This window comes from Crinia signifera, chromosome 1 (genome assembly GCF_055691185.1).
Source record: "Crinia signifera chromosome 1, ASM5569118v1, whole genome shotgun sequence".
NCBI classification, from domain to species: Eukaryota; Metazoa; Chordata; class Amphibia; order Anura; family Myobatrachidae; genus Crinia; species Crinia signifera.
In genome coordinates, this window is record NC_139217.1 from 386,394,875 (window position 1) to 386,408,206 (window position 13,332).

Genomic DNA, 13,332 nt, shown 5'->3' on the forward strand with positions numbered 1-13,332 from the left:
CAGGCCAATGGCAGTACATGCTCAGGACCCTAGCCAGCACTTCGCTTGGATTGGCTCTTATTGGAGCCTGTCTCCTTGCAAATATTATTGTTAAATACAGTATATCTGAAAAATGAAATTTTCAAGCTGCAAATATAGGTGTAAAACTTTTATAATGTTGTAATCGCCATCCCGTCGCAGGAAACCACTGCAGAAGAAATCTATTGATTAAAAGATAGTGGAAACTGACATTCTTTGCGAGCGCCAGGATAAAGACAGGGCAGGCGGCTGATGTCCTGTGATGTCAGCCGTCCGCCCCCGGCAGGCATTGGCCTGCATACCAATGGGAACACCCAGCTTTTTCATCGGGATGCCTATAAAATGCTGGGTGTTCCCATGGGCAATTCCCGTTCCTGCTGCCATCCGCCTTCGGCCCGACCAGATTCTTGCGAACAGCTGGGTGAAATCATTGAAGTCAATCTCAAAGGGGAGCTGCATATGCGCATAATAGAACATGCACATGCGCAGTTCCCAAAACACCCCCTTAGTTTTGGGTGGGGTGTGTTCAAACTAAAACTAAAGTGCAGTGTAAAAATAAAGGGTTCTAACATTTATAGTCTACATGCAAAAGCAGCCAGTATTTATCCTGCACAGAAAAAAATATAAAATGTATTTGCTTCATTTGCATGGTAACATGGTTTGTTACAGGCACAAAGTGACATCTTTTTTTTTTTTTGCTTTACATTTCACCCAAGTGGAAATGCCAAGTTGTAAATATTAGAATGGATAAGTGCTTGCTAAACTAATGTCAACATGGAACATTCCACATCAGGTATATTACGGCTGTCCCAGGTCATCGTTGACAATATTTACTGGTTCACCCTAGTCTGATGTATTCCAGACCTTCAACAGCAATAACATAATTCTTTATTTTACCTTTTACAGTAAGTCTCTCTAGGACAACGGAAACCAAAAAGCTAATATATATGTTATATATGTACTAGCAATAGTCACACTTCCTCCTTACAAGTGTCAGTTTATCAAAGTCCATTTTCAAAGATGAGAACTCCAAGCATTGCTGATTCTGTGCACCTAGTATTACACTGCAGCCAAATTGTCCAACACGTTACTACCTATCTGATTCCCTCTCTCTCATGATGTATACTTGTCTTTTTGGGGGGATTATAAGGAGATGGGAATGGATAAATATGGTAATATGTAATGAAAGAATCAGAAAGTTAGAGAATCGTGAGAGATTAGTTAAGAAAGGTTTTTTTTAAAGTGGCAATCATTCACACTGGAAAATCAAACTGGTTTTGCAGTGTAAATGATTGCCGCTTTAAACGGGATTGGTACGAAATCCTGGCTGTTGGAATCCCGACAGTGAAAATCCAGACGCCGTAATCCCAACTGCCGAAATCCCGACAAGGGGGTATGTGGATCGCCCCCCCTTGCGGGCTCGCTGCACTCGCCACGCAGCGGACCCGGTGTCTCACTACACTCGGCACACTAATTTATTCTCCCTCTATGGGTGTCGTGAAAGTTTCGGCATTTCGGCGGTCAGCATTCCGGCGTCAGGATTTTGATCGCCGGGATTCCGACCGCCAGAAATTTAACTGCATCCCCTTTAAACAAACTGGAGATGTTACCAAATCTCTCACTTTCTGATTCTCTTTTCCTATTACATTTCACCCATAGCGTTTTCCTTATATAATTGCGTCTGCATTTGCGTATTGCAAAACTTAGGGCAATATTCAATTACTGTAGCTGCAGTAATTTGCCATAGCTGTTTGATTCCCCATGGGCTTTCCAATTAGACCTGAAAGTTGCCTTCCCGAGGCAAGAGAAAACAAACATTAAGAAATTACCCATTTTTGCGATCAAGGGTACAAAAGTAAACAATTCTGATGAAAGCTCAATCTGTATTTCTGATAGGAATATATAGATATATATATATATGTTCAGCTTTTGGGATCCTTAGCAGTTGCATTTTTATAGTTTAAAATAAGAAAAATTTAAGTTAGCTTATTTGAGTGCTTTTGAAAATAGTGCTATATAAATAAACATATTATTATTATAATTATTATTTGTGATACACATCCGTTGTCTTCACCAGCAGGTGGAGTAGAACACATCGTAGTGATCAGCGCACTATGCCAGCTTGGAATCCCAATCTGTGAGCAGTGTTAATAGAAAGATAAAACATCTTGCGCTCATACGCACTGTGCCATTGTGAAATGCTGTATCTTAAAAGCATTTCACTGATTGTTGTTATACATGTACAGTATGTTTATTGCAATTTCACATTTATCTACATTTAACAACATTGTTTCTTTTGTTTAGCAATTTGCAGAAACAGTTGTGATGATGGATTCTGTTCCCGTCCAAACATGTGTACTTGTTCTAATGGACAGGTTTCCCCAAACTGTGCCTCTAAAACTGGTGAGTTTCAGTTTAAAATATATATTTATTTTACGTTTTTATATTATAATTTTCTGTTAATATTAATCAACCACAGTGCTATTAAAATAGTAATTTCCAAGGTTACAGGATGGTTACAGCAATGTTTCGAACAAAAATAAGCAATTTGAAACATTTAACTAACCACATAGATTGTTAGTATTGTAATTCCATGTTTATGTAGCTTCCCAAATGCTTAGTAAAAAAACACAGTAATATCATATTACTCTGTATTACTGTCCATTTGAGAAGCTACATAAACACAGAGCACAGTACAATACTGACAATGCTAGTTATCTACTGTAATGCTGATATTACTAACATCTAATACTGATATTACCAATATCTTATACTGATATTACTAATTTCTACACTAATACTGCTTTCACATTGCAGAAATGGGTAATGACACGGTATTCTTAAATGGGACTTTAAAACGGGTCAGAGCCTTGGGACCTTTCACATTGCAGGTGAAAACCGTTTTAAAAATCATTTAATACCATTCAAACATTCAACCCGTTTAACCCCCAAGGGACACGTTTCAAGCCATTGAAATAGAGCTGTTCAAACTGCCCAAAAAACGGCTTTAAAACGTGTAGGACTCTGCTTTTTAACCGTGTTGAAATACCGGTTAACTTTAACCGGTAAATCAACTCTGGCACTTTCACATTGCAGCCTTAAACGTTTTTAAATGGAAAAAAAACGGCAATATACCGTTTTAAAAGTGTGAAAGGGGTATGAGAATGCCAAACTTCAGACAAATACAGTATGTTATTCACTTCTATTGTGAGAAACCTCTCTCTGTATCATTAATAGCTAGCTCAATGGTTCCCAAACTGTGCCGTGGTACCCTGGGGTGCCTCGGAACACCTGCAGTGGTGCCCTGGCTTGGTGGTCTAGGACCAATTCAAAATTATTTATGGTCAATGTAATTGGCAAAACCAGACAAACAGAAGCAAATTCTGTCACTCACCACAAAACGAAAAAAATAAAGATGACATATAAACACAATTTACTTAATTTAATATATTTTTCTCCATAACATTTTTTTTGGCCTAGGGGTGCCACAACAAAATTTATGATACTATAGGGAGCCGTGATTCAAAAAAGTTTAAGAACCACTGAGCTAGTTGCTTCCATAGTGCATGCACATATCTTAAAATAATAGAAAACATAATGTACAGGACACACATGTCAAGTTTTATTTTTGTGTAGGGAGAAAATAAGGTCATGTGAGAACCCAGACTAGTATTTTAACCGTAGTTACCGAATTTCTGGCTCCCCCCGTACAGCAACTGAAGAAGCAGGGGCGTGGCATGGTCTAGTGGCAAAAGAGGGGGTGTGATGCCAAGTGCCAGGCCATGGACAAGGGCCTGGCATCACAAACGCATCATCATAGCCACGCCCCCTCTGTGCAATGCTGAGGTTACCGGCATTTAGCGCAAATTGCATCATCGACTTCCTGGTCAACCCACTTTACTCGATAAATGGTGGCAGTAGCACGGGTGGTGTAGGGGGGAGGTTCCCAGGAGGGAAAGCATGCCACCTAAATTTTAGGGGCCTCCCAGCAATTTCGGTAGAGTATTATGATTTTAGCCCTAATTTTATTTTCAAAACTTTGTATTTGCCTAAAGTAAATATGAAGAGTTACATTTCTAAAATCTCATTGGGAAATATGTATTAAATATCCTTTTCTATGGAGTTGGTGACATTGTTAGTGGGCTTGTAGAGCTCACTATTCAATATAGTTGCTATGTTTGTTGGACCATTGCTCGAATAACATTAAATTCTTGAGGTTTAAAGATCTCATTATGCAATGATAGGTTATGGTATGGGTATGTACTGCAGCGGGTCACTAGGAGTAGAGCAAGAGGTTTTCAGGATGGACCCAGACACAGAATGGCCATACTGTACTTCAATGTGCATCCAGGCCAAACAGCCCATCTAGGTGCACCCGGTCCCAGGCAACCCTGCATGGATGTCTCTCTTGTGGCTTTTTTTCATGAAATTGCTTCTTTGGACACACCAGGGGACTGTACTGATTGATTTGATATGCGCCACTTGTATATCTGTATGAGACTGAGGGGCAGATGTATTAAGCCTGGAGAAGAGATAAACTGGAGATAAAGTGGAGATAAAGTGAAAGGAGATAAAGCACCATCCAATCAGCTGTGTTTGAAAATGACAGTTGGGATTTGATTGGCTGGTGCTTTATTTCCTTTCACTTTATCTCCACTTTATCTCCAGTTTATCTCTTCTCCAGGCTTAATACATCTGCCCCATAGTCTGAATCTGTTTATGATGTGCAATGATGCAATAGCCGTGGCTTCTTTCCAAATTCTGTGCTTCATATACAGACTAGGGGCCAGATGTATTAAGCTTGAAAAGTGATAAAATAGAGAGTGATAACACACGAGCCAATCAGCTTGTAACTGTAATTTTCCCAACACAGCTTGTGACATGGCAAGTAGGAGCTGATTGGCTGGTGGTTTACCACTCTCCATTTTATCACTTTTCAAGCTTAGTACATCTGGCTCCTAGTCACACACAGATATACAAGTATCACATACAACTAGATGTCTGACACCACATGGCACATTGGGGCAGATGTATTATCCGTCGTTATGGGGGAGAAGGGTATCAGCGCACATTATGTGCACTGATACCACTTCTCCCCCATGTATGAAAGAGCTGGGATGCGGTAATGGACAGGGGCGCTATGCTCCCCTGTCCATATTGGCGCTGCTATCAAAATGATAGCAGGCCAAATGTATGAACGGTCAGCATCGCTGACCGTTCCGCACGAAGCCTGCTTTGGCTTCACCAGCATCATGCTGGTGAAGCCCTATCTAAACAGCAGGGACAGCGCTGTCCCTGCTGTTAGGTCTGGGCTGCGCTGGGGATCTTGCGTGAACAGCGAGATCCCGCGCATGCCCAGTGGGGCCGGCCGGGGGTCAGGAGATAGCGCATCAGTATTAACTGATGAGCTATCTCCAGAAAGGGACATCGCCGGAGGGGGGAGTTAACGCTCCCCCGCTTCGGCAGACAAGATGTTAATACATCTTGTCGATGTCCCTTCCTGCTTCGCCTCGCTATTGAGGCGAAGCAGGAAGTATTATAGCGGCGCTTATCGCGCCGCTATGATACATCTGCCCCAATGAGGCTAGTAGTATGAGGGCTCATCTGTATGAGAGATTGGAAGTAAGCAAAGCCACCTGAATTTACTCATTGGGGTAAATTTACAAAGATTCTATTTCATATGGGATGTTGCTGTGGGCAACCAATCAGAGTCCACTTCTTATTTATTTAGCACCTTCTAGAAGATAATCAATAGAATCTGATTGGTTGTCCAAAGCAAAATCCCATCTGAACTCCCATCTTAGTAAACTTCCTCCATGGGGGGTGATTCAGACCTGCTGGTTGCGTGCCGAATTTGCTCCCCCATCCGATGTTAGGGGTTTGCGCAATATGCGCATGTGCAAACCCCCATAGCAAAAGCCTTCGGCAAGTTTCACACGTGACGATGAGAGGACAGGGGACGGTCGCAGGGGGGCACGTCCAATAGAAACGTTGGCCGTACCCCTACAGACAAATCTAGATGGACTGTTGTTAACCAAGGGGAAAAAATGATTTGATGGTGAGCGACCATTGAATGATTTCTCGCCTGTGCGGCAGCATGTGAGCAGATGTGTATGCGAACGCCTCGCTCGCACGATAGTGTGCAGATTTTGATGGTGTTTACCTGCTTGGCAGAGCTACCGTGAGTAACATTACCCTGTACTACTGACTGTACCAGCAGCAAGCAAAGACATTTTTATAGGATTGCTATAAATATATATGGGATATATGGGATTTTTAATGGGATTGTAACTTTTTACTTTTACAGTCCCCCAATGTAGCATACGATGCATGAATGGAGGAACGTGTGTTGAAGATCAGTGTCGTTGTCATAAAGGTTACATTGGAGCACACTGTGGACAACGTAAGTAAAGTACAAAATATGAGTTTTATCCTTCGTTAAACATAAATCAATACCAATATGAAATCATTGCAGAAGCAGCTGACACAGTGGACAAAACCAAATGACTAAATTATCAATAGTATATATATGAAAAGCCACTTAAAGTTGGACTCCTGCTTAGTCAGCTTTTCAGAACGCTTGTGGCACCATATACATGCATTACACACTAGGGATGCCAATCCCAGGGCATTTTTTTCAATCCCGGGGCATTTTTTTCAATCCCGGATTTCGGGATTGGAATTGCACAATCCTGGGATTCCTGGGATCCAGGGATTGGCTTCCCTAAAAAAAAAAAAAAGCCCAGCCATTACCTTTATGGCAGGATGCGGTGGGAGCAGCCAGGATCTGTGCGGGCGGGCGCTGGTTAGCTGGGAGGCGGACTGCTGACCAGCGAGCTGGAGGCATGCAGCATGACCTCTGACCGTCATGCTGCGCAGTGCTGCAGGCCAGGCAGCATCGATTCCCGGGATTGGAATCTCCAACCCTGGGATTGAAATCCCTGCATTTTTGGGGTCAAAGCCAAGGATCCTGCCAATCCTGATCCCGGGTTTGGCCACCCAACTCGACACAAGCATTATTTAGACAGTCGAAAATTTGACATGAGTTTTTTTTTTTAATTGTACTATATGTCGACATTAGCCATGTCAACCTATTTCAGTGGTCGACCCAATGCATGTTGACCTAAATCGGGTCGACCTTGTGACCGTACCCCGTTATTGCACTTGGTGGAAAAAGAAGAGCATTATATAGATATGCTATTTGTAGAACTACTATATAATGCTCATCTTCTTCCTACTGAAAACACAATGAAGCTGGAAGCTGTTTGTACAGAATATAGTGGCATCAAATTTCTATAGTTTAAGAGAGGGAGATAGTATATTTACTCCTCAATTTTTTTCTTAAGCAATTGGTTTAAGAGGGCAGTAATATTAAATGCAAAAAAAAATCCCTGGGATGTTCTGTGTGTTTATCATCCAGTGCAAGCAGTGGCAGCCATCACTGCTTCCTAACCACATAGCGTTTAGTAGCATTGGCCTAGAGTGTATTAGGAACGTGTTGCATATGCATCCTTCCGTACAGTTGGGTAAGATGTTCAAAGTTGTTCCATGAAATTTTGACTTCATTTCACATTTGGCTGCAACCTTTTACTCATTTTGCCAGAGGAATTTGACCTTAAGTGTTCCTAGTGCTACCCTGGCCACACCACATACAAGAATAGTTTGTAGACCCAGCTCTATTTGTAGACGATAAAATCAGCTAAATGGCAATCTGTTAATACAGTAGAGAATGACAAAGATTGTTCTCTCTCTGCTGTTTCCCTGCCAAACTCAGATCTTGCCCAATGTCGGTGTTTCTCATCTCTCTGCTGCTGTACAAATCCTACAAATCACATTGTTCTTCAAAAATATTCCCCTTACTGTTTTAATCAGTAAGTCTAGTCTAGAGAGAGGATTTTGGCCCCTGTAATAACCCCCTACATTTATTGATGATTACTTGTAATAAATAATCACCAATTCACTGTAAGCTAAACATATGCTTTTAACATTGTAAATTTATCGTTTTTGAGCGTTTCTCATTAGCTATCTCTTTGCCATCTTGGCTTATTTTTTACTCTTGTGTGTGAGGTTCTTGGCCAAGCTTTTGATCTTCTATAACTTCAGTGAAGGGAGTTTAACTATACTCCCAAAGATACATCAACAGGAGAGAGTTCATAACCTTTCTTATATCTACACATTTCCATTACTGTACTTTCTGCATGTGTGAAACTGGGCTTATTGCTAACTTTAAATAGAGGACATGAATTGCTGAACATTAGTTTAGATGTTATACCCTCCTATGTCTATACTGCTTTTTTGGTTCAAATAAAATGAATTTAACCTATACTGCTTTTGATAATTTTTCGCATATTTCCTAAGAGTCCATTTACAAGTAAGAATTATTTTTCATTAGGTAGATCAGATAAAATTACTTTTAAAAAGTATTAGGAATATGAGCTTAGCTACGATGGGTGCAGAGGGTGCTGTTGCCATGGGGACCAGAGGCTTAGAGGTCATGGACCCAGGTTATTTTCTTAGCTTCCAAGGTATTGCACACTAAGTAACTGATGGGTAATTGTTCTATAGCATCCGCTATAGATCATGACGCTATACTTTAGTTCTTCATTGTGTAGCAGGAAGCCACATCAACAAGATGTATTAACATCTTGTCTGTCTGGACAAGGAGTGAAAATACCCCCCTCCGGTGATCCCTATGATCACAGTGTATTAGCCTAGTGCTGATGCGTTGTGTCTTCCTCCCGGCAACAGTGCACATACACTGGATCTCGCTACTATCGCAAGATCTCCCGTGTGCAGCATAGAGCTGAGAGCCGCAGCAGCCAATACAGTGGCTGTCAATGGGAAAACGGTACCTGCCGCTGTAAAAATTGATAGCTTCAGGTATCAGAGCAGTCAGTGCTACTGACCATTCATATATTGCTTCCGTATATCAGAGCACAATCATATGGATAGCAGAGCCGATAATGACAGGGGCGCATAGCTACGAGCTATATCACTTTCTGTTTTTAAAAGCTTTTATTTATTTACAGTTTCTTATATAGCGCAGCAGATTCCGTTGCGCTTTACAATAGTAGACAGTGATAAAACAAACTGGGTAACAACAGACAGACATGGAGGTCCTGCTGCAAGCTTACAATCTATAGGGATATAGGGGGGAAACATAAGGACAGGCACCAGTAATAGCATAGCAGTCCCCCCAAGTTATATGTCCAGAAGGGAAACTATATAATACATAAGTGCCTCTGAGGGTTATGCGTGTAGAACTTAAATATGATAGGCTTGCCTGAAGAGGAACACTTAAAAGTTTGGAGGCTAGTGGAGAGTCTTATTGGGCATGGATGGGAATTCCATAGGAATGATTCCATAGGAAGCAGGGCAGCTGAGAGGGGGGGGCGGGTGCTAATTACCAAGGCCCGGGCTGGCTGAAGGGGCCCGGCAGGGGCCCTAGTCCGACCCCTCCCTTCCCCCTCCGTCCCTCCGGAGCAGTAACAGCAGCACACACTTCTACAGCATGTGCTGTGCTGACAGCAGGCTCAGCATGAGCATCTCATTGACAGTGTGAGAGCTCATGCTGAGCCTGCTGCCAGCGCAGCACATGCTGTAGTTGTGTGCTGCTGCTGCTGCTGCTGCTGAGTTTAGAGTATTTAGAGTTTTCTTTCTCCCCCCCTCTAAACATTTTGGGGGTGTGGCCTAAGCGAGGGAGAAGGGCCCTGTCTGTGAGAGCTTATCCAGCCAAGTCACATTCACTGCCTCTTGCAGTATGCATAAGGGTACCACATCTGTGTGTGCAGTAGGTGGATACTAGTTACATAGTTACATAGATACAGTACATAGTTGTTAAGGCTGAATAAAGGCTTGTGTCCATCAAGTTCAACCTTTGTTATTAAAGTGCATGATCTATTTGTTTCATCCCTTATATAACTGAAATCAGATTTAATTGTATACAGATTTTTATTGTTATTTGTACCCCATGATGTTTTTGCCCAATAGATTATTGGCCAACCTAATTTTAAAATAATTTATTGTCTCTGCTGACACCACATCTCCAGGAAGAGAGTTTTTACTGCCCTGACCGTAAAAAAAGTTTTTTCTTCATAAGTCTTCATAATCATCATTGTAAGCTGCCCTATACTAGGGACAAAACATAAATCAAACAGGTGCACTTTCACTTACGTCCTGCATAGGGGTGCCGGATGGGGTCCCGACAGTCGGGATCCCGACAGTCATTTTCCCGACGTCAGGATCCCGACTGTTAAAACACCGACAGACGGGTTCCTGACGGCCACCGGCTATTCTCCCTTGTGGGTGACCACGACCACCATAGAGGGAGAATAGAATAGGTGTGAGCGTAGTGAGCCACCGTCCCCGCAGCGTGGCGAGCGCAGTGATCCCGCAAGGGGCTTTGGTGCGCTCACCATGCTGTCTGAGTCCGTCCAGTTGGGATCCCAACGTCGGGCTAATGACTGTCGGGATCCCGACTGTCGGAACCCTATACCACACCCCCTGCATAGAACACTCCAACTGAACTTTGCCTACTTGATAAATCCCCAATACATCCCAATTCCTTCTTCTTCAATATTAATTATAGATGGAAGTGAAATTTTTAGGTTTAAAACAAGTGCTGTGCTAATCTAGCACATATGATTTAACCCCTTGAGTGGTGGGTTTTGCTGGGGCAGGACAAACCTACCAGGGCAGGTTTGTCCTGTCCCAGCAAAACCCACCACAGATCATCAGAAGCCACCCCCACCTCCCCCCCTCACCTCCGCTCCCCCCCACCCCCTCACCTTCGCTCCGGCGTACTAACACTACCGCCGCTGCCCCAGCCGCTTGTCAGTGATCATACAGGCGGCAGGTTCGGGGATGTTTCGCGGCGGCTTGGAAGGACTCGGGTGCATGAACTCTCCTGAGTCCCCCCGAGCCACCCCCGAACATCCCAGAGCCTGCCGCCTGTCAATCACTAGAACTAATTGCAGCGGGGGCAAGGGAGCTCCGGCGTACAATCGCCTGAGCTGAGAGGTGAGGGGGATTGAGGGGAGGGGACAGCAGAGCGGCCACTGGGGGGGTGCCTGGACAGGTGATGCGCCAGTGGTGGTTTTAGTGGTATGCCCGGAAATTTTCCGGGATAGCCCGCTGCGGCAGCACAGCTGAGCCCGAGAAATTTCCGGGCATACCACTCAAGTGGTTAATGAGATATATTAAACTGTGGTAAACCAGTCCCTCTATTTTAGCTTAAAACTGTATCTATATAAATAAAATATCCTAACAATAATGACCAGGGTGTTGCCATGGCATAAATGTCTGGCAGTGGAAGGTGGTAGGAGGGATGCCACATAACTGTACCATGAGTGTTATTCTGCAGAAAGCAGCAGGTAAGAATGAAGCTTAGAGTATGGGCTGTGACAGACCAAGGGAGTTAATAGTTTCAACTGAATGCACAAAGAGTGCTGTATACTACATTAAAAGTTTGTCATATAGCTTTGTGGAAGAAATACAGTATTTTGGGATATAAAAACAGACAAACCTAGTGTTTCCAAAAATAGCTGTATAGTGATATACAGGGGCACAGCTAGAACTTTAAGGGCCCCATAGCAACAATTTGAAGGTGCAACTGTTCCAAGTCTTCTAGAGAGACACCTCCCTGCAACAGTTGTTCATTTTATACTTGATAATAGTGCCCTAGTTAGTTTTATGAAGATAATAGTGCCATAGTTCACATCATGTCATACCGTAGGGCTTCCAGTACACATTATACAACACAGTACCAATTCACATTACGACATACAGTACAGGGGGAAATTTACTAAGACGTGTATTCTACTTCACATGTGATGTTGCTATGGGCAACCAATCAGATCCTGTCTACTATCTTCTTTCTATCTATAAATAAGAAGTAGATTCTGATTGGTTGTCCATAGTTACCTCACATGTGAAGTAGAAAACACATCTTAGTAAATTTCCCCCACAATGTCCCTAGTTCATATTATGCCACATTACAGAATCCTCTGTTCATAGTATGCCATCTATAGCTCCTCCACTTCCTAGTCAGTCACAATTCCTATTAGGTAACATTATATTGCCCTCCAATTTATGTTTTAAAACATTATAATGAACAAGTCCAAGGGCAAAACTAGATATATTGCAGGCCCCAAGGTAAAATTTTCTAAGGACCCCCATGAATCTACCAAAATTAACAAATGTGTACAACACCTGTAACTTTAACTTGGAAGATGGACCCTTCTCAGTTCAGATAGATGTTTTACTTACTTTGGTGGCTGAGCTGTGAGCACCACCATCAGAAGAGTAGGGACTGCTGCAGAAATGAAGCTGGTAGCCCCTACAGTGGTGAGGATTTCTAAGGAAGAAAAAAACCTGCCCTGATAGGTGTCTCCTACCCCCAGGAAACCCACCACTCAAGTGGTTAATGACAGTTATTGGGGAGAAGGGGTATCGGTTCATATTATGTGTGCTGATGTTGCTTCTCTGCCATGTATTGTCCATAATAATAATATTATTGCCTAGTGGAGCCAGCCAGCTGATACGCTGTGGGGGTCTGGTAGGAAATGCTGGGGGTGGGAGTTTTTCCCTTCACCACTCTGTCAGCCAAGATGTTCATACATCATGGCCCCAGTGCTTCCTGCTTCACCTCGGTAAAGTGAGGAAGTAGGAGGAGCATGATCAAGGCCACTATAGTACTCTGTAATCTGGCTCTGGCTGTGTTTATGTTTCCAGACTGAGCCACAACAGAATTAAGGATATGACAATGTTGCATTTTCTTTTACAGTATATGACTAAGTTATTCCAGAATTTCTTGTTTACAACATGAAACCACAAACAGTGATACACATGTTCTTCCTTCTTCATGCTACCAGTAACAATTCATTGAAAACACAAAATCCAACAAAGTCTGAAAATAAAAATCTGTTTCATTTAGTAGTCATAAAGGTAACAGGTCTTATATGCTGCCATAAAGGGGCATACACATAGGGCAATTTTAACCATATTTCTAACCCATCTGACATCGCCCGGGGCCATAAGGTTGACGTGAGTTTTTCAAGTTATTTTGGTGTCTATGTCAACATATGTCGACATGGAGACAAGATCAGTGTACTTCTGTGCTCGCCATGCTTCGGGCACGGTGCCTCGCTGCACTCAGCTCACTATTGTATTCCCACTCTATGCACACTTGAATAGTAAAGTATGACAAAATTACCTTTAAAAAAAAAAAAAGGTCAAAAGGTTATGGCGACCTTATTCATGTCGACCATGTCTATGTCGACCATAAGCTAGTGATGACCTTTTGTCAATGTCGAC

The 13,332-nt window shown here is 42.7% G+C and overlaps 1 protein-coding gene across 1 annotated transcript in view; it reads left to right on the forward strand.

The window, feature by feature from the left end:
- FBN2 (fibrillin 2) overlaps positions 1-13,332 on the forward strand; it is a 224,848-nt gene that overhangs the window by 10,988 nt on the left and 200,528 nt on the right. The window contains exons 3-4 of the mRNA XM_083151552.1: positions 2,323-2,421; positions 6,326-6,421. Of these exons, the coding sequence (XP_083007678.1) occupies positions 2,323-2,421; positions 6,326-6,421 (195 nt within the window). The remainder of the gene's footprint in view (positions 1-2,322; positions 2,422-6,325; positions 6,422-13,332) is intronic.